We start from the raw sequence: 22,854 nt of genomic DNA, 5'->3' as shown, positions 1-22,854 counted from the left end.
TGTTGGGTTTTGCTGGAGCAAGGTACTAAAGATGTCATTTCTGGGTGTTCAGCACTTTCATGTGATGTTGAAACCAAACACCGGAGTAGTGTAGAGCATAAAGCTTTTATCTAAACGCACTCTGAAGTGCGTTTTGCCTGAGCAGTGGCTCAAGGCTGCTTCGTAAGAAGGTAACAGATGTGCTCTGGGTAAAACTTCAGGTCATCTGATGTTTTGTTCTTTTACTCTCCCACCCTTCTTTTTATCTTCCCTTTCATGCTTCACACTAAAATTCAACTCCCACGTGATTAGCCCTAGAAAAGATCAGTTAAATTTGGGTTTGAGCATGGCTCTTTTGGGAGAACAAGGAACTCTGTGGAGTTCTTTTCGGGTAGCTAAGTATGGAGCGTTGTGAGATCTCAGGCCTTTGAGTTCAGAAGGGACATCATCAACTAGGTGGTGTGTTGCCTAACATTAATTTTCTTTTCATTTAGTGTGCAAATGCATCTTCCAAGTGTTGGATTACTACGTACAGATAAGAGAGATGCCTTAAAACGAGTTGGGTCTCATTCTGCTCGACTCAGCCTCTCCTGCCGCCTGGAATAATATCCCATGACTAAGATAGTACAGCGACATTGAGTCTCTTATTTTTGAATCCTTGCTATACCCTGGTGACACACAGAGCAGTTCTTGCAGAGCGTCCTTCAGCAGCAATTTAAGTAAAAGTGCTGTGAGATGGAAAAAGGGCTTCAGTAAGGTAATTGCACAGCTAGAGAGGTGTGTTTACAGGCTGCTGCAGGACAAATGCTATGGCCAGTCAGTTTACCTGTTCACATAATTGGCAGTTCTGTTGGAGAAAATTACAAATTTGTTTGCTACTCCACCTCTGCAGCTGTTTGTCTTGTTTTGTAAAGGGCAATTAGTTTGCTAATGACAAGTAAAAATCACAGTAACACAGTCACTGTGTGTTTCTGAAAGCTCTCAGTCTAAAGGTAATTGAAGCTGAATAATAAGAGGCAGTTTGGGGAGGGTGTTTTGTCTTGGTTTTAAAAAGCAGATCTGTATGAGAGGAAAAATCCCTGCTGGTAAATGGTGTGAAGGTCAAAGGCCGATCAGGATTGACTGAATTCACATGTCTTGTGTGATGTGCAGGTTGTATACAGTAAAACTAATGTAATTTACAGGACTATGGAGTATGCAGAAATTTATGCTTTGAATGTTGACAGTATATTCCAGGAAGCAGAGAGAGGGTTTTCAGAGTCACTGGGGCACGAGGGTGGGGTTCCCAGTGTGAAGCTGCGATAAGGAAGATTAGTCACTGGATGGGGAAGAGAGAAGGGTTGAGGAGGTGATGTTATCCCTGTATGAAATAATAATAATAATAATAATCCACTAGTGATTTCAGTCACATTCAATGTTTTCAGCTTGTGTTGCAATAAAATACTGAATAAGAAGTTTAAAGGAAAGCTTGTGACCACTTCTCCATGGGAAAATATGCTTTGGCATAGGGAGAGCAGAGCAAGGGCTTAGCAGAAGTGGTTTTCTCTGTCTCAGTTTTAATCTCCAAGCAAATTGCTTGATACTAGTGTCTGGTTTGTTTTACTGTTTTGTGGAAGGGTAATTGCACCCGTATTAAAACACGTAGTAAGTTTTAAATAGACTTGTTTTTAATTCAGAGGAGGTTATTGATCTTAGGTAATTAGGCCCAATAATGTTGCCATAGATGAGAGAGAGAGTTATTTCCAAGCATTACATTAATTCCTAGCAGATATTACTGGTAGAAGTATAATGGACTGTAGCTCAGGAGATCAGGTGGGATCATTGTTATAAAGTTTTAGTCTTGACTCAAGATGGTTCTGAAAGTGCGTGAGTGTCAGCTTCATTGCAGATGCTCATATTTAGCATAAACGTATCCATTGTGGAATTTGGGCATTACAATTTATCAGCCTTAATGTAGGTTTTATAGTAATTTGCTCTTTTCGTCTTTCCTTATATCTATATTTCCATTGGTTTGGATTGATTACAAACAATATGGCTAAATTTTATGTGGCATTTTGGTAGTTGCTTATAAAAGAAAATTACTAGGAATTTGCGATTATGTATTTGCTTCTATGCTGGGTTTTTTTCCATGCTTGCACAATGATCTAGTAATTCAATTCTGTCTTACAAATATAGCTTCTTGATAGGATAACTTCTAAAATGTGTTCCAAGGGGTCATTTTCTTTGCTGCCACTTAAGTGTTTTGAAATAGTCTGAACTTATAGCTGAGCAAATGCTTAAATACTGTGTGTTATACAGTATTCTGTACAAATGGTTTTTGAGATTATTTATAGTCATTATGAATGTGAGTTTTTCAATGTCATGTATAATAGTTAATTTCTGGAAATTTTCATAGACTTTGATACCAAGGCCTCAACAAATACTTTGGCATAGCACGAGTTGTTAAAATATACCTTCCTTACTCTTTTAATGTGTAATTCTTCACCTGAAAATATTTTTCTTCCTTTTCAGAACTACATAATTCCACTAAAGTTATAAAAGCAGCGAAACCCAGGACAAGGAAATTCAGTAAGGTTTGTATTTGCCAGAAGGCCATTTAGCTATGAATTACTGCATCAGTTGTGTTAGAAGTTCCAGTTAATCTGACCTATTAATCTAAACTGGCTTTTAGCTCAGCTGATAATGTGGTAAGCAAATGAAAGAATTTTGAAGGACTATTTCTGGCCAAAAATATTCAATCTGGTATATAGCTGAGAGTGTTAAAATAAAAAGATAATGAGGTATTTTGAAGTTACATCCAGAAGTGCTATGTTCTGCCTTGGTAATGGTTAATTTTGAAGTGGAAAGTAAAAAAAGAAGGGAAATTTTTAAGGTAGAAGGGGTGCTTAAGTGGTCTGGGGATAAGGGAAGGCACTTTGGTTCAAAAAACCAATGGGATTGTATAAAAATGTGAAAGGGCTGCAAAGAATCAACAGCTCTTGAGCACAAGCGATTCTGGATTGGTTTTGGAAATCCTTTTTGCATATTATGTGATGTGTGCTCTTTATGTGCTGTTATTAAATTATAATGATGACAACAGGAGAGGCTGAATCCTTGTATTGGAAAGTTAAGTTTCTAAAATTCTGTACAGCCACCACTTTTTAGTTTGAATAATACCTGTGCTCAAACGTCTTCCAGAAGCTACTAGTCTTTTAAGCAGTAGATACCTTTAACTTAATAAGAAGCTATGTGTAAAACAACATTTAATTTGACAACTGTTTTACCTTCACTTAAGTCATAAGCCTTCTTAATTTGTTTTATAATAGAATGTAGAAAATTTTGCTTGCTTGCTATGTTTTTTTTGGCCTGTGCCTGCTTTAAATATTCCTTATGAAGGCTTTCTTTAGACAGTTATACTAATGACAAGCTAAGATGTATTGGACCTTGATCTGGATGTAACAGCAATGAATAGTTGTTTCTACAATTGATCATGTTCCATTTTCAGAAGTTGCATGTTTATTTTCTGTTTTATTTCTCAGTTTTTAAGAATTGCTACTTCTAACAAATCAGCTCAAGGGGGCTAGTCTGGCCATCTGAGTCATGACCCACATATTCCCTTCCCCATATTAAAAAGGTCTAAATCTAGGAAGTAGTATAAACTGTTCATCATCTTTGCAGGCTGAGGTATATCACGATGATATCACAAACTGGCCAACACCAAGTGAAATAGCAAACAATGAAGTAAGTATCCTTTGTTATCATCTCCCTTGACCTCCTGGTCTTGCTGCTTCTGGTGCAGCCCAGCATAATGTTAGCTTTCTGGGCTGTGAGCACACATTGTCAGCTCATGTCCAGCTTTTCATGAAGCCCTTCTTCACAGGGCTGCTCTCAATCCTTTCATCCCCCAGGAGGTGTTGAAATTTCACTTTGCCTTCTTTGAAACCTGTTATTCTGTGGGATTTCCAGGAAGTAATGATCTTCAGCGTGCCGGCTCTACTCAAAGGCACATGGTTCCCACTAAATGCAATATTCTAATATAGGAAAAAATAAGTCTGTAATCATACACCTCCACCTCCTCAGATCTTTGGTTCATGTTTTGATTTAGTGGAATGGAATTGTCAGAGCTAAGACCTGTGGCTCCTTATAATTTACATGAATGTTCGGCATGCTGTTGAGATTGTACAGCATTATGGGAGTTTCTGATTTACCATTGAATATTCTGTAAGCACAGCTTTTTAAAGATAATCAGTCTGAATAGTAGGTACTGGTGAGTAATCTTTCTTTCTTTCTTTCCTATATAATGAACTTCATATTTGAGGTATTGAAACATGTTTGTTGTGCGCTCTGCAATTCTACACTGACAGTTAAAAAACAAACAAAAACTGTCTTAGTCTAAAAATTATTCTTATATTCTTGCCAAGTTAGTGGAAAATAGAACTATTTAAAATGAGACTTTAGAAAACAACAGAGATCTTAAGCTCAGCCTACTGAAGGATTGAGAACAGTTAATAATAAAGGAATTTTAATAGGTAAAGGAAATTTAGAACTTTTGCTGTCAGCAGTTGTACTGTCAGAAATAATTACCAGTGTCTCTTGCAGTACAAGACTGTAAGTCACAGTAAGAAGCCAAAAAATAGAAGAGAAAAGGAGGAGAAATCTGATCAAAAAAGCAATAATGGAATCAAGGACAAGCCGGAGGCAAAGCCAAATGGTCCAGGAGATAATACTAGCAAAGATGAAGTTCAAACTAATAACCAAAGGAAAAAAGGTCAGTCTGGGCACTATGTGTAATGCAATGTCACCACTGATACAGTTACATTAGATCCAGTTGAATAACTTAATGAAAGTTTTTCTGTTTTGCATTTTCTAGGTGATAATAGGATATATTGCTTTCTGCTAGGAAGCTTAAAATAGGCTTCCTTTCTCTTTGGACTGTTCTGCTTAGTCAAATAGGGATTCTGGGGGAAAAGCAGCTTGTGTCCTACTGAAGGTCCATGGAAAATTCTAGTATGGCTATACAAACCATTACTATGTCTCATATCTTTATTACCCTAAATAGCACTATGTTAATTTAATTTCATAGCTAGGTCTGTGTAACTATATACACTAACACATTTTTGTGTTTTACTATTAGCTCACACCTTGAAGTGATCGTGTGAAAAATAAACCAGGTTATTAATTTCCTTTTGATCCAATCTGTTACATTAAAAATAGAAAGCAAACCTGTATCTCATTTGGTTGGTAGACTGCAGTAGGCTGGAGAAACAGCCAAGACAGTTTTAAGATACTGCTGCCATCAGCTGCTTTTGTTTCTTGCTTCCCTGCTGGTATTTCTTCAGATGCTAAAGACCTTTGCTGTTTAGATTTGTTAATCTTTCTATGTATATATTTAAAACCAAATTCTTTATTACTGTTAATTTTTTCAAAGTCATAGGTACAGCCTACAACCTATTACTTTTTTCCCCGCATTTTGACCCCTGTTTTATGTGTTTGCTTATATTTCTTGGCTACAAAGGTATGAAGCTTATAATACCAGTTAAGTATAGAACAGCAAATATCAGCACTAAATAAAATGGTTAGTGGATATTTTAGGCCAGCCTATGGTAAAATACAGCTTTGCTAATCATTTTTGATGCACATGAAAGAACTTAATCTGAGTATCTCAAGTTAAAATACAATATCACAGCTAAATTCTTAGGAAATTTTTTATGGTTTGTGATTGAAATCTTTATTTGATATGTTATTTCTTACCCTTAAGTTTCATATACAAGTTGTGAAATTACATAGTAATGAATTTACTGTATGTATTTAACACTTACATAGCTATAAATTCTTGGTAATGGAGCTTACATCTAAAAAATCATTAAATAAAAAGCTCACCTTTATTTCATATATTTAAAGCTTAGGTAAGGTTACCTTTCATTTTGAGGAATTCCTATTTACTGCATTTATTATTTAGTCATTCATCATAGATCTTAAAATGCCATAATATCATAATATCCTGAAATTTCAGTGTTAAGCTTCTCCCAGTTTTTAAACGTTAAAATTAACTGTTACTAGTTCTACAAGAAGAATTCTATAGGATCTTTTCAGGAGCTAAAACCTCAGGTAGTACTAGAGTTACAAAAAACTTATTAACTTTTCAAGGTAACAAGCAGAAATGGGTGCCACTTCACTTGGATGATGTAAGGTCAGACAGTCGAGAAAGACCAGGCTCTCGAACTAGCTTCAAAAAAAAAAAAAGCCAATACCTCATGACAACTGGAGGAGTGAGACAAGAAGTAAGTGGTGTTCAATCTCTGGGTCTTTCTATTTGTGGCAAATAAAGTATAATACCATGTGGGTAGGTGTTAGATTGGCTGAAGTTTATGTTGAAACTTGACTTTGCCAATACGAAGTAAAACCTAGTGTTTATATTTGCCAATAACCTGCAAAATATAAATAAATGGTATTTCTGTGGTTTAACAAATTTTAAATTGGGAAGTTTTTTGTTTAGGAGCTTACTGTCAGATGTTTTTTGAACCTCTTCAAGTTGATCAGAATTGTAATGTCTCGATCACTGACTCTGCTAAGTAACTGAGATTGGAAACAGCCTACCTTTACAACGTGCGCTGGTGCAGAGGCAAAATCAGAGCAGCATAGATTTTTCTTTTCATGGCTCCCTGCAGAGTCTTGGGTCACAGCTTTATGAAGTTTGGAAATAGTCTCATAAGGTGGCTGTTCTGTCCTGCTCTACTGCTATTCCTGCAGCTTATTGCTACCAGAGCAATTGCTTGTGGACCTACGCTTTGAGCTCTGCTTTGGCAATTCTACTGATGGATTTTTCTTTCTTTTTTCCTTTTTTTTTGTTTTTTTTTTTTTTTGGACCAGTTCCCTGACCTATTTCTCAGCATGGCCATGCAAAAAGTTGTACTAGCATAACAGAGAAATGTACTACAGCTGGGTACTGCTTCTGGTCCTCAGGTGTGCTGAATACAGCTTGTGAGATGGCAGAAATCTTAGGCTGAGTGTAACTCTTTGGTTTATGTATTTGCATATAAGTTTTAAAATCTCACTATACATAACAATTTAAATGTTTGCTTATTATAATAATTGCCTGATGCTACTAAGGTGGGATTTGCTTATGAAGTTGTTTTAGGAACATGGATTAAGGGTTTGATCTGCATGTCTGAGGGATGGACAGACGTAGGGGGAGGAATTTCACTGGTGTATCTCTTTCTTCAGCAGTTATTCCTCAAGATGGTCAAATGACCAGAAACTTGTAGCATGAACTCTGTCTCCAGGATCTAGTGATTCAAGACCAGTTTCAGTGTGAGAAAACATAAAATCATCTCTTATGCTTCAGGAACACTGGCTGTTTAAATAAAAACCTTGTTTCAGGCGTAAATACAGCACTGGTTTATGAACAGTTTATGTGTAGGACTTTTGGCTGTGTCTGAGCCACATGTACTCTTGGAGCTCAAAAATGAAACTGATTTGGGGAAACAGTTCAAGTAATGCCCATGCATTTGGTATCTCTGAGGATGAGGGTAGTGACCGCAGAAAGAGAGGTCCCAGTTCCCAGTGGGGGACACATGTACAGATTATGACATCCATAAATTCAGTCCTACTTTTCACAGAAAATAAAATGTAAGAACTGTAATGTATGAGCATACGTGTTTTGTTGTAGGACTCGTTAAAATCAATTGCTAGTAAACCAAGATTTCTAATGTGAGCAGAGAATCGTATCTTTAGTCAGTTCTTTGTTAAATTTAGTAGCTCTCAATTTGATGAAGTAGAGGATGTATCCCCAGGCATTCCTCTGAGAGTCAGGACCCCTGGCATCTGGAAGACTATCCAGTTACAGTGTAAAGAAACTTCTAAGCAGTGGTGGGTGACTGAAGATGGAAGTCTGAGAGTGTTAAGAGAAAGAAGTGGTGTAAGAGAGGGCTTCATTTTCTCTCATGAGTAAAGTGAGAATTACACCTGTCCTTATGTGTTGTGGTGAGTGGAGCCAAGGTCCCCCGGGTCTGCTTTGGACCTGCTTGCCTTTCTTTCTTCTGATGCTTCTCTCCTGCTCTCTTTTGCTACGTGCAGACCACATATTATATAAAAAAACCTACATGTATTCTTACAGAGTCATCTTAGGTTTGCATGTGTTATCATAAAGGAGTCCTTAATTTATAAGCCTAGTTTGGGGCACAGAGGGAATAAATGATTGCTGTTAAATGGACAGAGTCAGGGGAGCAGTAGGCGACTGCTTCTGGGAACCAAAAGGACCTCCAGAGACCCACTGCTGTGGAAATCCCACCCCGAGCAGGATCATCAAGAGCTAGCGGCCATTCTTAACTGTCTTGAGGTAGTAGGAGTTGTCCACAGGAGGAGACTGTCATGCCTGGAAGGAGAATTGCATGATCATTCCTTCATGTCCCAAGCTGATCATGGGTATTGTGATCCCTGAGCTGGCACCAGAGTGTTCAGTTGCTTCAGAAGCATTTGGGATTGACTGCCAGTTAAGCCATTTTACTCTTTATTGCTAACAGCTTCTGCCCGACTCCCCTTCAGGCATGGCTGGGCAAGCCTTACCGTTTCACCCTTGCAGCTTCAGATCTGACCTTCTGCTTCAGCCAGCATGTCTTGAGTCTGGATTGCCTGGGCTCAAGCTGACAACTCTGTGTTACAGGGGACTTCGTAGCACTGAGATATTGAATTATGACTGCAAGTATTATGCTTTTTTCCTCTTAAAGATTGGCGCCGTTATAAAGAAAAGAAAGATGATCATGATGAAGTGTGCAGTGTGAGAAGTGAAGGTGGCAGTGTTCGAGGTTTCTCCAGAGGCAGAGGAAGAGGCAGAGGCAGGGGAAGAGGACGAGACAGAGGAAACCCTAGAAGTATGCAAAGAAGTAAATACTTAGTAAAAACTTTAAACTGTGTTTATAATGGTATTGTTTGCATATGAAGTAAGAGCTGTCTCAGAAAACATATCCTGTAACTTAATTAGCTTGAGTATTTTAAAATCAGATGCTGAAAGCCAACAGTAAAGCAGCAGTGCATATCATGCCTTAAAATATTTGTGTACTGGACTTAATATTTTTTCTTTATTTTGAAGTGAATTTTGAATATTCAGTTGGTTATCAAGAACTGTATGATGAAGGGACCAACCAAATATTTCAACCTGAGCTTAATGCTGCTGTGATGTATTACTATGGTGACGGAGCAGGAGTGCAGATGTATTCTGTGGATGAAGCACTTCTCAAAGAATATATAAAGCATCAAATGTAAGTAGACTGCTTAATGTATGAGTGTTTTCAGAGATCTAGTTAGGATAAAATAACTCGTTTCAAACAGCATTTAATCATTGTTTTCCATATAAAGATGGAGATTCAGGAATTTCGATTTACCTTTTTTATATGACCATTACCAGTGTCAGTTTGAATTCATTCACTAGTGGGGTGGAAAAACTTGAGTGGTGGGGAGGAATTTTAAGGAAGCTGTTCTGCATCTTGTGCTGTAGTCTGGCTCTATCTTGTATACCTGCTTTATTTATGGTACTTAGCCCTCTTGTTATGTTGTCATGTAATTGAGATATGGATGTCTCTGAGCTTGTGGTTTTGAGTACTGTCGGTCTGTTTGCCTATAAAGCTCTTCTTGGGTGGTGTAGCTAGATGTTTCCCTTATTTGCTCTCAATTTCACTTTGAGAAGTCTTGTTAGTTTTATGTTTTTGGAGTGTTTCACCTGAAGCATTTAACTGAAAGAGAGTGGTTTTGCAATGATACTTGATTTTTCAATAATCTGAATTGTTTACTTTCTCATGTACACCATTAGGCAATGAGAAACCATCTGGAAGACTGATTATCACCAGGAGACAAGTCAAAAAGGGCCTGGAAACCACTAGTTCATTTTAAAGAGACAGTTTCCACCACTGGCAGATATTTTCATCTTCTGTGCTTGCAACAGCATTTCTCTGCGATGCCTTTGTGGTGGTTTTTGATTGCCCTTGTGTTCCATAAAGCAACTTGCTTATTTTATTCTTGCTTCTTTTGTTACAGTTGACGCAAAAAGGAAGAAAAAAGCCTCTTTAAGGGCAGAAAGTATCTGGCATGTGGCTATCAACTTCAAAACTTCTATTTGCAATCTTTTTTGTTACTTTTGCTGCCAGGCCCCTATGAGACCTGACAGTGGACATGTACCCCCATGTCAGGATAATCGGCCTGCACTGTCCTCAGACAAGTGGGGGAGGAGCACAGACACTCCACTGTTGGCCAGATTTCTGGGCATGCAGTGTAGAATCCAGACCTTCTAAGGTAGGACATGATGATGTCCCCCTCTGCTGAGAAAAATGTCAGTTACAGCATTGTCACATCTGACTTCTGGTTACGTTTGCATTTTATTTTAGCAGCAAGAGGTTGGCAGGTGTCAATAGGCGGCTTGGCATGGCTGGCTATACAGAGCCATTGGTTGGTTGTCTGATTTGAACTCCTAAGGCCGTTTGATTATTGAGTTCGCTTTTCATGACAGAGAGGAAGATTCTTGAGCTTCTCTTATCACATTAAAAATGATGGAAAACAGACTTTATTCATCAATTGCCTATTATCTATTATTACCAGCTTCTAAATGGATATGGTTTTGTCTGTCTTTCATAACTTAGTTATATAATACTTAAAGTGACTATGGCAAAGAAGGAAGCCTCTGAGGAAAAAGCAGAACAAAGCTGGAGGGGAGGTGTGTGTTTAGGTTTGTCCCTCTACTTGGAGCAAACTTGTGCGTTGGTCTTCATTTTTCATTAATGGTCTTTCACATTCCTTTTTCTAGAGTGATGGACATCAAGTGAGGCAGTTTGAGTCAAGTTCAGTCATTGTCCATTTCCGCCTGTGGAATTTTTAACTAGGTGAATCGTTAGAAGATTTTACCTTTACTGTATGACTGTAAAGGTAACATTAGTAAAATGTTGGTATATGGCTTCTGTGCTTGCTTACCTTCTAGACTGGGAGGGGAAAAGAAATATAGCAGTTCAGAACAGAAAACAGAATATTCTGGAAAGAAACCTTCTCTTTGTGCACCGTTGCTTCACTGATCGGTTTCCTTAGCTCTGAGTAAGAGCTTAATTCTCCAAACCCCTTATTCTCTTCTCTGTTTGCTCTGTTTTAATGGCAATGTTTTCATTTGTCGTATGTCTTGTTGTCCAACTTTGAGACTTTATTCATTCTTTTTTGAAGCTGAGTGTTTCATACAGAGAGCTTTTGCTTCGAGTTTCTTTAGCTACCAAAAATTAGAGAAAGAAATGGTATCAAGCTTCTCCTTGGGTCACTGATGACATGAGTCCTCTCCTCTTGGTAATTTTGGCCTTGATCTCAACTTCAGTGGAAACACTTAACAGTTTATGCTTTGCTGAAATTTGAATTATTTACATTTGCATGTGGTTGTGTTTGTTTGTTTTTCCTCAGCATTTTAACGGACTCTTATTTTTGCACTATCTCTATTTTTTGTCATAGAATTTTAATTGCTCTCCATTAAATATTTCACTGCCTACATTTTCCTGAGCCTGATGAGTAGTATTCCTTGGATGTAATATGCAAAATCATGGTGTATGCGTAAACTCTGTGAAGAGCTTCAATTTTAGTCGTCATGATTAAATTGGGGGTTTTTTTTCCCTTTCTTTTTCATAGGATGCTTTCTCTTTCTGTTTCCCTTTCTCTGTGTAAGAGATCATGATTTGAATTCCTTTTTCTCTTCACTGAGTATAAAAGATCTTGACACCCTGATCATTTCATAGAGCAGTTTCGTTGTTTAAGAAGTTTTGTCTTTCTGCTGTTTTCTTGTCTCTCATGTTTCTTGTTCTGTGGTATTGTCAAATTCCTGAAATGGCCCTTGTTCCTCTTCTCTTTAACTACTAAACACCATCTCTTCTTTTGGTCTTTACATTTCTTCATGAGATGTTGTACCTTTTGGTACGGTTTTATGTCAAATACAACACTACTATTTTTCTCTCATCTTCCCAAAAGCATGCTTGAAGTAATGATTCAGAGTACATATATGTGCCTCAACATTCAGATAGGATACTTAAAGCTTCTAATGTGCTGGAAACTGGGAAAAGAAAAGATGCAGTTGAGGATGAAGGTGCACTGATACTGGTCTGTGGGAAATAGCTTATGCCCTGACTGTAAGCAGTAGTTGTCCTTCATCTATATGGAGGCTAAGAGACTGTTGTTTCCTTCTGTTCATGTAAGTAATAAGAGAGGGGATGGGTGAAAGAAAAACTGAGCTTAGTTTTTCCTTATGCAGTTCATACATGCAAATGTAACAAGGCTTTGATTTATACCCTTATGTACTGTACTGGTTCATAAGTCTGTCTTCACATGTCATGCACACATGCAGTTCTGTAAGTCTTGCTTGTAATGGCACACCTGCTGAAAGAATGATTTTGTTGATGACAAGTATGCTCTGTTGTTAATGGAAGACTTGAACAAGGAACTTCTAAGTTGCTATTTTAGGGTTTTCTTTACTCTATAATAGGCTCATATTTGCATGGGGTTTTTTTTCCACAGTGAGTATTATTTCAGCGCAGAAAATTTGGAAAGAGACTTCTTTTTGAGGAGAAAGATGGACCAACAAGGATTTCTACCTGTTTCATTGATTGCTAGCTTCCGTCGAATGCAAGCTCTGACTACAAATGCTGCACTCATTTTGGAGGTAAAATAATTCAGAAGTATGTATGTAGAAAGCTGCTTGGTTAATTTTGTACTGCCATTTACAGTCAGTGCTGTGAAGTTAAAAGATTTCTGTTTGCAATTACAAGGATTTTATGAAGAGGCTGTAAGTGGCGAAGCTTGTGGGGGTTTTTTCTTCTTTGGATGGTGCTGGATATGTAAAGTTTTTATAGTTATTATATGCTTGTCACACAGGCCATAAAGGACAGTACAGAAGTTGAAATCGTGGATCAGAGGCTAAGAAAAAAGATTGATCCAGAAAAGTGGCCAATTCCAGGTCCTCCTCCATGCAGTCTGCCACCAACTGACTTTTCTCAGCTCATCAATTGTCCAGAATTTGTACCAGGCCAAAATTTTGGCTCACATACTGGTAAAGGATTTATTTTTTAGAAACCTAAGTTTAGGGCTGTCTGTCTAGCTTAAGAAGTTTGCCTCAATAGTGACTTCATAATGGAAGTTCTACTTTTGGTAACAATAGATTCAGCTGGTATGCCTGTCAGCCTTGCAGTTGCCAAGGCTGCAACTTGCAACATGGCTCGCATGGCTCTTGTGAAGTAGATTAAAATGTCTCTTACGGCTGAGACCATTCTCCAGAATGTAGCAGGATGGGCTACAGTCCTTCAGTAGTAGTACTAGTAAGCTTAAGTTAGTTAATCTGCTTCATTTTGGTAGCAGATGGAAGTTAGCTCTTTACTTGGTGCATTCTGACTTTTGGATGGGGATCTCATTCACATTAATAATGAGATGGCTTTGTCTGCTGACAACCCTCAGCAAGGATGTCTTTTACTAAAATACTGGCTGGAATTAAATGGGAAGAATGAAGACTGAGTTAGGGGCCCATCCATAAAGCTAGAGGATGGTGTGGGGAAAACCCTCGTTTTGTGGGTAATATGTAATTTCTCTCAGACTGTTAGAAACTTTCCATATAAATAAGTTGTTAGAATTGATATATTCTGATAATGTTGAGTGGAGGTATCTCCTAAGAACGAAAATGAATTCTGCTGAGCAGTGTCAGATTTAACCAGAGGGGTAGAAAAATGGTAGCTGCGGTTGAAAGAAAGACTAATGAAACAATTAACCCCACAAACACAACAAAATCAAACCATCCCACAACAGGAACTGAACTACTGTTTTCCACTGCTAGAGTCTGCACCAAATTCTCCAAGAATGGGAAGCCTACTGAGTCCAAAGGAAAACACCGAAACAAGTAATTTTCAGACAATGTCTAAAGGACTGTCTGCAAGTTTGCCTGATTTGGACTCTGAACCTTGGGTAGAAGTGAAGAAAAGGCATCGTGCGTCCACCGTCAAACTAAAGGTAAGATCACAACCCTTTAAGTTATGGTTAAATAAACAAATACAAAACCTATCAACTTTCAGATTATATCGTAAACCAAGAGTTTTTGCATTTTAATGTATGCTTGATAATGCAACGCAGTTTGTGCGTGTACTTCGCGCTCCGCCAGACCTGGAGTAACTAAGTGCATTCAAAATCCTGATCCAGAGCTCACTAAAATGAAAAAGAAATACTGTTTGTATTTTGGTGGTGCTCCTGCAGTAATCTGAGCTCTCACATGACCTGCTGAGGGACAGTTGTACCTGTTGATAATTGAAAAATGTAATGTGCATTGGTGATTGTTCTAAAAGCTTATGGTAGAATTGTTTAGAACTGTAATTTACTTACTAAACATCTGGCAGTGTCTGCATTCTTTATACATATATATATATATCTATCTGTCTATCTCCACTTACTGACAATGTTCTAGCATGCTCTGTTTGTCTCCCATTTGGATAATCGCTATCTAATTCAAATACAAAATGCATCACCTTTTCCAACTTAGGAAAATGTTCCTATACCCGATCAAACGTCAGATCAACAGCAGCCACCCCCACCTCCAGAGGGGCAAGAACAAGAAGAACTTGATTTTTTGTTTGATGAAGAGCTGGAACAAATTCAAAGTCAGAAGAACAAATTTACTGATTGGTCAGACAGCGATTCCGATTATGAGATTGATGATCAGGACGTCAACAAGATTTTGATTGTAACACAGACACCACCATATATGAGAAAACATCCTGGAGATCATAGTGGCAACCATGTATGCCATGCAAAAATTACATCAGGACTTGCTAAACTTATTAATGATGGCTTATACTATTATGAGCAGGACTTGTGGATGGGGCAGAGTGAAAATGACGCCATGATGAAGGTAACTCTCTTTGGCTTTGACCTGAAAATCATGCTTGTCCAAACAGCTCCAGGATTAATTTTGGCCATCTGCTACAATCAAAAGCATAACCAGCAAGTTTTTCTGGTCACAGATTTGGCCAAAACCATTGAATGAATAGTTTTTAGAACTATTTTTAACATCTTGGAAATGATTCAAGTTTTCCAATGTTGTTTTGCTCTATGAATTGATTGTTTTGTAACATTTGCAAACCCCTACCAGAGGGGAAGGGGGCACGTTTCTGTGATGAGTTAATAAGGGAGGAAAGTAATACCTCTTTTTCAAGTAGTTTTATACTAATGTTCTGTTTGCCCTGTAGACTGTTGGAGTGGTAGCTCTGTGAGCAGATGAAACTTCAGACTGCACACCTTATTTTGTTATAGCTGAACACATTAATTATAATTACTGGCTTTTCTTTAGCTGTAACCTGAGGAAGGGAGCGGGGCCTCTTCTGCTCACCTACATTGCTGAGACCTTCCTTGGCATGCTTACTGAAGAAAAAGGAAGGTTTTAGGCTTGACAAGGGGCAGGATGTCAGTCATTTCTGTTTCTTACCTGTCTGTGAAAACTGGTATATAGATGAGCTTACTTGCCTTCATTTGCCCATTTGTTGGCATAACTGTTTTTTTCAGCTACTGCCACTTGAGCTGCTTTAGCTTATAGGCAGAGTTCACGGCAACTTTTACAATGTGTGCTAGAGATTCTTCCATCTTCCTTACAAGAAATTAGTACTGGCTGTGTATGGGTAGTTGTGTGTCAATTCTGGCTTGCTTATTTTCTCTTGTATGAAATTTGCCTGCTTCTCAGGACGATATCCATTGTCATGCTTTGCATTTACAATTTGCTTTCTTCAATTCAGCAAGAGATTGAGAACTTTAAGAAGCTGAATCTCATTAGTAAGGAAGAATGCGATAGTCTTGCACCAGAGCCAATTGCTGATCCAACCCAAGAAGTTCCTCCAGAGTTACAGAAAGGTAAATAATACATATTTGTGTTCAGAATCTCTGTGATAAAAGAACAATTCTGTAGGTGTGTTGACTCCTGCCTGTGTAATATTTACATTCTGGCTCAGTAGTCTGAGGGACTTTCTTAATGCTGATTTTTTTCCTATTGTCAGCTGTTCATCAGTAGCAAGATTTCTACTGAATTAGAAGAAGCTGGGACTCACATTTATCAGGCTGTATATGAGCATCAAAAGGCAGTCTTCTATCGTCAGAATATACTAACATCAGATGTCTTTTGTGTAACTTGGCATTTGCAATGTGTAAAGCAATAGCTAGTGACATTGTGAGACATTTTCTAGAAATCAGGATTTTTTCATGGGGACAAAAAAAAGTGAGATAAGAATTTTCTACTTGTATAATAACCTTACTGAGCATCGCAATGTCCAAATCTCACTTTTTGAGGTATTTCTGACATCGCAGTAGTAGTATTCACATTTACTAGGACACATGCTAAGAGCATTTTTATGGTATTTGAAGAAAACCACCTCACCAAACCCACCACCTCACCAAAAGCAAGAACTTGGTTACATTTTCACCGACGTTTGTTCTCCGTTACTTTCCTAGTGCAGGTACACAAGAGCAAGCAGGTAACAAACAAGCAGGTTTAAATTTTCTAGCAAAGACATGCTTGAAACATGATTTCATCATTCGGAGCAGTTTGTACTGCTTCTGCACCAAGTGCTTTTGTTAATTTGATGAGGGTGTTAATTTGATTGGGGATGATGTAGTTTCCTTGAACTGAAACTGAAACAGGCCTTTAAGATTCTAGGTACTAGGAGAGCTTAGGCTTTGAAATCCAAAGTTTCTTTTGGGAACAAGTATTTTCTCCTTTCTGCCTATAGGTTTAGCAGCGGAACTGACTTGTGATTTGCTACGTTCTGAAGTACCTCCAAAAGCAGCAGTAGCTCAGTCACTGCCAACAGCAGTTCCAGATTCCTCCCGTGTTCACCCTGGCTTCACCGAGCGAACACCTCGCACCCCGAGGCTGCAGGATCCCAACAAAACACCTAGGTTCTACCCTGTTGTTAAAGAAGCACGATCCATTGATGTAAAGGTAAAAGGAAAGATGTAATATATTTTTTTTAAACCAGAAAAAAAGACTGTAAAATTCATGCCTGTGTCCACAATTTAACAAGCATGTACTTTTTCTTTAATTATCTTGAAAATATTTACCATATTAATTCTTTTATTTCTATAAAATGGTTTCCACATTTTCTCTGTAATGCTGCGTTAAAAGTTCTTTAGATTATGAAACTGGAGTGTTGTGACTTTCTGACGTGTTAGAATAGAATATAACAGTTTTAGAACTTTGTGTTAAGAGGGAGGGAATGAGTGAAATTGGAAAATAAATGCTTGATTTACTTCCTTAGACTCCAAGAAAAAGAAAAACACGGCACAGTACAAATCCTCCCTTAGAATCCCATGTTGGCTGGGTGATGGATTCCAGAGACCACAGGCCAAGGACTTCCTCCGTGGGGTAATTTATTGTAATTTTGTGGTAGAAGATTTGTTTGCCATGTCATTGTTTCCCACTGCTAATAGGGAAATAGGCTGTGAGAAAAGACAAGTACAGTGGGAGCAAGGAAAGAGCAATGAAGAAAGACAAAGTCTAGAATACAAGGCACTCTGGCTAGGCTATGTTCATGACGTTGGTTGATCCATGATACGGTAGCAGTAATAGTACTTGAAGTACTGAAGTTCACCTCGGTGATTTTTTGCCTTTAAATTGTCCTTTAAACTCAGGCATTACAGTAATGTTGAATCATCGTCATCCAAAACTGCCTGGGTTGTTTGTTGGTTTGGTTTGGGGTTTTTTTTTGACATACTAGCACAGAATTTGATCTTGCTTGAGGTGCCTCCGAAAGCATGACTGGACCCTGTGCGTGCGTTGTAGTGGTCATCAGGTGGCTGTATTATTCTGACAGAACGCTTGAAAACTGGTTCTGTAGAACAGCATTCTCCACATAGGACAGAAATACATGTATGTTTTGGTGGTGGTTGTCTTTCTTCCTCCAGCAGTTCCAATGCTTCGCCTTCAGAAGGAACCCCACTGGCAGGAAGTTACGGGTGTACCCCAAATTCTCTTCCAAAATTTCAGCATCCTTCTCATGAACTGTTAAAGGAAAATGGCTTTACTCAACAGGTGTACCACAAATACCGTCGAAGGTGTCTAATGGGTAAGCTGTTAAACGCACCTCCTAAAATTGTAGGTGGAATTTACTGGCTGTCTTCTGATACCACCTTGTTCCCCAAACTTCATTGTTCTTGGGAAAAGAAAGCAAAAATCATTTGATGCTTCTATTTGCTGAACTCTACTTTCCATTTAACTTTACACACCCTGACAATAAAAATTACACTGAAATTTCAACAAGTTACTGGAAGATCCTGTATGTGTATTACTGCTGCAAAAGTACTTATTCTGCTGAAAAGTTGAAAAAATAGGTTGGTTTTTTAACTTCCTTTTTTTCTTCCAGAGAGGAAACGGTTGGGAATTGGCCAGTCCCAGGAAATGAACAAACTCTTTCGTTTCTGGGCCTTTTTTCTGAGAGATCACTTTAACAAGAAAATGTATGAAGAATTCAAGCAACTTGCTCTGGATGATGCAAAAGAACACTACAGGTATTTGCTTTTTCCCAGAAGTTACAAACTGTTGAGGTCTTACCATTCCTTTTAATGACTGTAAAGTTTACATATGTCTGAATTGATCATTTTTAGTATTGGCTTTGGCTCTTTGTAAATCTTTAAAGTAGCAATCAGTGTAAGTTGGTTTTGTTTTAATGCCAAAATCTGTTTGTGTATATTTGTGCTTTGCAGATAAATAGCTAAACGTGCAGCATTTCCTGACTTGTAATTGGTCCTGAACGCTACAAAATCCTGTAACTTGTTGACCGTGACAAGTCAGCTCTACACTACCTAACACTCCTAAGATTATCCCTTCCATAGGTGAAGACATTCTTAATTTCATTCAGGTTGTTGGAACTACTTCAAAAATACCAGTAAAATGACCACTGCCCCTTCAGCTCTGATGTAATTCCTGGCCTGTCAGTCAGTTCTCCTTGCTTCTCTTAGCCACAGAGACAAGGTAGACCAGTGTTTTGAATGCCAAGTGCTGGCTATGGAAGTCCTGGAGGTCAGCGATGTTGTCTTGGCCTGCAGAGTGATAGTCCCTTGGGTGCAAAGGTGCCTTTAATAGTATCTTGTGTCTCTGCTCGGAGCTTTCTCGGTGCTCTGTGATTATCCGATGATACGTTTAACAGGAGGAACTTCAGAAGGCACTTAAGGGGACTAAGGGGATGCAGAACAGGAGGAGGTGCCAGTCACCTTGCGGCCCAAGGCGGTGCTGGTGACGGTGTGTTACCAAATCTGAGGCAGAAACCCTGGCGCTGCACTGTGTGGGTGCTTAAGGAGCACAGAGTCCTGACCTGCGCACGCGTTCTCGCACTGACGGTGGCTCAGGCTGGCTTCTGCTCTGACCCACAATGGTCGGGTTTATGGTGAAACCGTTTATGCACCCAAACATGCCAAAGGTGTGGAAGCATTTGTCTCCACTTTGTATGTGTGTAAGTTGAAACACTGGGATAACCTTGATTTTCTGAAATCACTTTTGTTTGTTTGTGAAGGTGTTTCAGAACAGTCAGTTGATGAAAAACACTTCCTTATGATTGATTTTTATGAGAAAGGGTAAAATGAGATGGTGCCGTTTACTTTAAATGCAAGGAGAGGCTGAAAACTGTCATCCTCCTGAGGAATGAGGAGTGCATGTGGAAGGTTTTCATACCTCTTTGTTCTGTTGCAGGTATGGATTGGAATGCTTGTTTAGATTTTACAGCTACGGCCTAGAGAAGAAATTCAGCCAAGAAATATTCCGGGATTTCCAAGAAGAAACAAAGAGAGACTATGAAGCTGGTAATTATCACAGGCCTGTCGCTGCTCACACGGGGGAGGCTTTAGATGGGAGATAATCCCAGTTCCTTGACACTGACCTGTTAACCAATTCAGGAGCAGCTTTTGTTCATGTTTCTATTCAGTTCTCTTAAACATAAAGTTACCAGTGAATAATTAAGTTTTTAATTGAATCTGACCTTTGCAAATCAGTAAAACTACCTTTTTCCATTATTAGGTCAGCTATATGGACTGGAAAAATTTTGGGCTTATCTAAAATACTCTCAGCACAAATATCCAGCTGTTGACCCTAAACTTCAAGAGTACCTTAGTAAATTTAAGAGACTGGAGGACTTCCGAGTGGATGTGAGTTTCAGTACTTATTTTCAAGAATTATTTGGTGTACAGATAGTTTTAGTGCAAGGTAAACCGAGAACACTGTGTCAGTTCACAGCAAGGCAGCTTTTCAGATCCTGACAATGATTAGAAACAGCGTGGTTGAAAGATTAGAGTCAAGTGAAACATGCAGGTTTAAGTCTAGATGTTCTTTTTTGAACCAAAGTAACGTGCTGAGATGCGGTGGCTGAAATGTAGGAAGTTGTTGGTGTGTTTTCATTGTGTAATTAATTAAATAGCAAAACATAGGTTATCTCTCATCTGGTAAGACTGATGACTTCTATACCCTTAAAAGGGTGTTCTTAAAGAACGTGGCAAATGAATTCATGCTCCACTGTCATTTCTGAATGACTGGTGACAGGCATGGTCCTTGCTGAGACTTCATGTGCCAGATGCACTGTACCCTTCCTGTCAGCTGCTGAACACTTAAACTGTGTTATTGCAGGGTATGGTGCTGCCATGGTTTTTCCTGGCTGGGTTATGGTGCACTACATTACCATCATCCTCTCAAACCCTCTGTTTTCCAGTCGTGGCAAATACTGGGGGGCTGGAGAATTAAATAGTGCTCTAAGACTGTCAAAAGTCCTTGCTGTATTACACACTTGCACTTCTAGCTAAATGGCCAGGAAAGCATTAGAATATCATCAGCGAGTTGCAGATAACTAAGATTACTAACAAAGGGGATAATTATGGAATGCTCTTTCTTTTTTGATCCCTTAAGTATGTGAAAAGGTAAATACCTGGCCCTAGAGAAAAACATTTAACAGGTTGACAATGTTTATTTTCAGCCTCCTATTAGTGAAGAATCTGGCCAAAAGAGACCAGTTGCCGCAACGGGTGAGGATTCAGGTCATCACAGACATCGGCCTAATTCTTCTAGACCACTTCTGGCCACTAAACCCGCAGCTGCTTGTCAGTCCCAGGCACCAGGAAATGTTCCCGGTGGGAATACTGTGCCAGCATCCATAGGCCATAACAGCACTGCCATGAAATCTATAGAAAGCTGTGTACCAGAAAAATAGACTGAAGACAAGCTTGAGCCCTTGAGAATCAACTTTTACGTCTCTCTCAATCTGGGATCTTCAAGGCGAGCCAGTCTAATAAGTGATTAAAATGTTATGGGAAGACAGAGGATTGGATTCACTTTTTCGCAGGATTTAGTTCTAAACCACTTACCCTAGGAGAGTTGCTCTTGGTTTTGGGATCATCGGAAGGATCCTAGGGAAGATTCTTTAGCTTCAGTATTGCTTTCCTCAAGCTTTTGTTTACAAAGAACTGCATTCCTTGCATATGCAAACAATACTTTGGGGATGCCTTACATTTCAGCTCGTATTTCTTAAAGAAGGTATGATACACCCATGGTATTTACTGTGCTCTCTTTACCCAGATTTTCCCATTCTTTGTATTTTACCAAAGCAAAAGATTGTTCTATAGAGAATCTTAAATGTCAAGGAAGGATCCACGCGATTGGTTTGCTCTTTAACTATTAAAAGTATGCTTCTGTGCAAAAGTACACGCGGGAATGTGCAGCCAAGTGTGAAACTGCAGGTCTGGAGTCTATTTAAAGACATAGCTTCTATTTTTTTCAGGGTCTCCACAGTATTTTATTGAGTATGGAGTTTGAGTGCACATAACTGGGATAGTTTTGCAGGTATTTCCTTCAGTACTGATTCTTAATAACTCAAGCAGCAGAAAAATACAGGGAAAAATGGATCTGCTGATTTGGTAGGGTCTTTATCATACAGTATCTACAGTTTGTGCAGGTTGTTAAAATAGCCAAGTATTCAAATTATTCTCAGCTTGAAAGGTGTCTTCATTGGAATTCGCTGACGGGTTTGAAGTGCTCCAGCAGGAGAGGCATCATTTTTAAAAGTCTCTTTTTTTTTTTTTTGGTTTTTTTTCCATATTTCAAGTAATAAAAATGTGTTTGGAGGGAAACCAGGTATTCCTTGTAAACTTTGTTTTTTGCTTTCTTTCGCAGCATCTGAGTGAAGTTCTGCTCAAGTGTGCTAGCTAAGCCTCAATGATTTCAAACAGGTGTCTGTACTACTTCACTGAATGTAAATTGCTCAAAGACAAATCCATTTCCGGAGCTGAAAAATAGGGAGGTTTATATCCTGTAATTTCTTACTAACTTTGTCCTTCTGTTTTTAAAGACTCAAAAAGAACTGAGTGTGTAACTTGTCTCTTCTGAGGGTAAGTGAGACTTTTTCCAGCTTTTTGTTAGCTAGCCACAGGAAGGACTTCAGTTCACTTCTGAAGTAAAAGTGACATCTAGCACAAACACCTTAACCCGCAAAGGCGTCCCAGCTGACCCTGCAGCCATGTGTGGGGTTATAACCTTGCCTCAGAGGTCATAACAAGTCCACTAGTTTTTATCCAGCCTTTTGTAAGTGGCTTGTTCCAAATGAATTTAAAGGAACACATCCTGGTATTTTAAGGAATACTCTATAAATACGTGGAAGCAACACATCTCAATGCTGTGTTTCATCTGATCCGTGCCTTTTGCTATCCAAGAAGATGATGTGAATGTAAATTTGGATTGAAATTGTATATACAAGTAAGAGATTTAAGATAATTCCTTTCGGTTTTTCATTGGGAAACGTGCAGATTAAGCTTTCAGCGTGTGCAATTTTGTGGTATCTTAAACTTGTACCAGCAGCAGCAGCAGCAAACTGAATAGTCTTGTAAATCAACCCT

General features: G+C 38.7%; 1 protein-coding gene across 1 annotated transcript; it reads left to right on the top strand.

Annotated features, from left to right (window-relative positions):
• Nucleotides 1-1,829: 1,829 nt before the first annotated feature.
• On the top strand, nucleotides 1,830-21,176 carry LARP1B (La ribonucleoprotein domain family, member 1B). The gene is given in 20 exon segments (XM_010022110.1): nucleotides 1,830-1,845; nucleotides 2,491-2,552; nucleotides 3,637-3,699; nucleotides 4,558-4,726; nucleotides 6,106-6,189; nucleotides 6,192-6,239; nucleotides 8,685-8,828; nucleotides 9,047-9,215; nucleotides 12,484-12,628; nucleotides 12,841-13,015; nucleotides 13,790-13,962; nucleotides 14,486-14,854; nucleotides 15,732-15,846; nucleotides 16,719-16,930; nucleotides 17,247-17,353; nucleotides 17,893-18,053; nucleotides 18,351-18,495; nucleotides 19,673-19,782; nucleotides 19,997-20,124; nucleotides 20,943-21,176. Coding segments are annotated over 20 exon segments (2,829 nt in total).
• The last annotated feature ends 1,678 nt before the right edge of the window (nucleotides 21,177-22,854 follow it).

The sequence above is a fragment of the Nestor notabilis genome, unplaced genomic scaffold, assembly GCF_000696875.1.
Source record: "Nestor notabilis isolate BGI_N333 unplaced genomic scaffold, ASM69687v1 scaffold34689, whole genome shotgun sequence".
NCBI classification, from domain to species: Eukaryota; Metazoa; Chordata; class Aves; order Psittaciformes; family Psittacidae; genus Nestor; species Nestor notabilis.
Note: the sequence above shows the minus strand (reverse complement) of the source record. Positions and strands in the feature narration are given on the sequence as shown.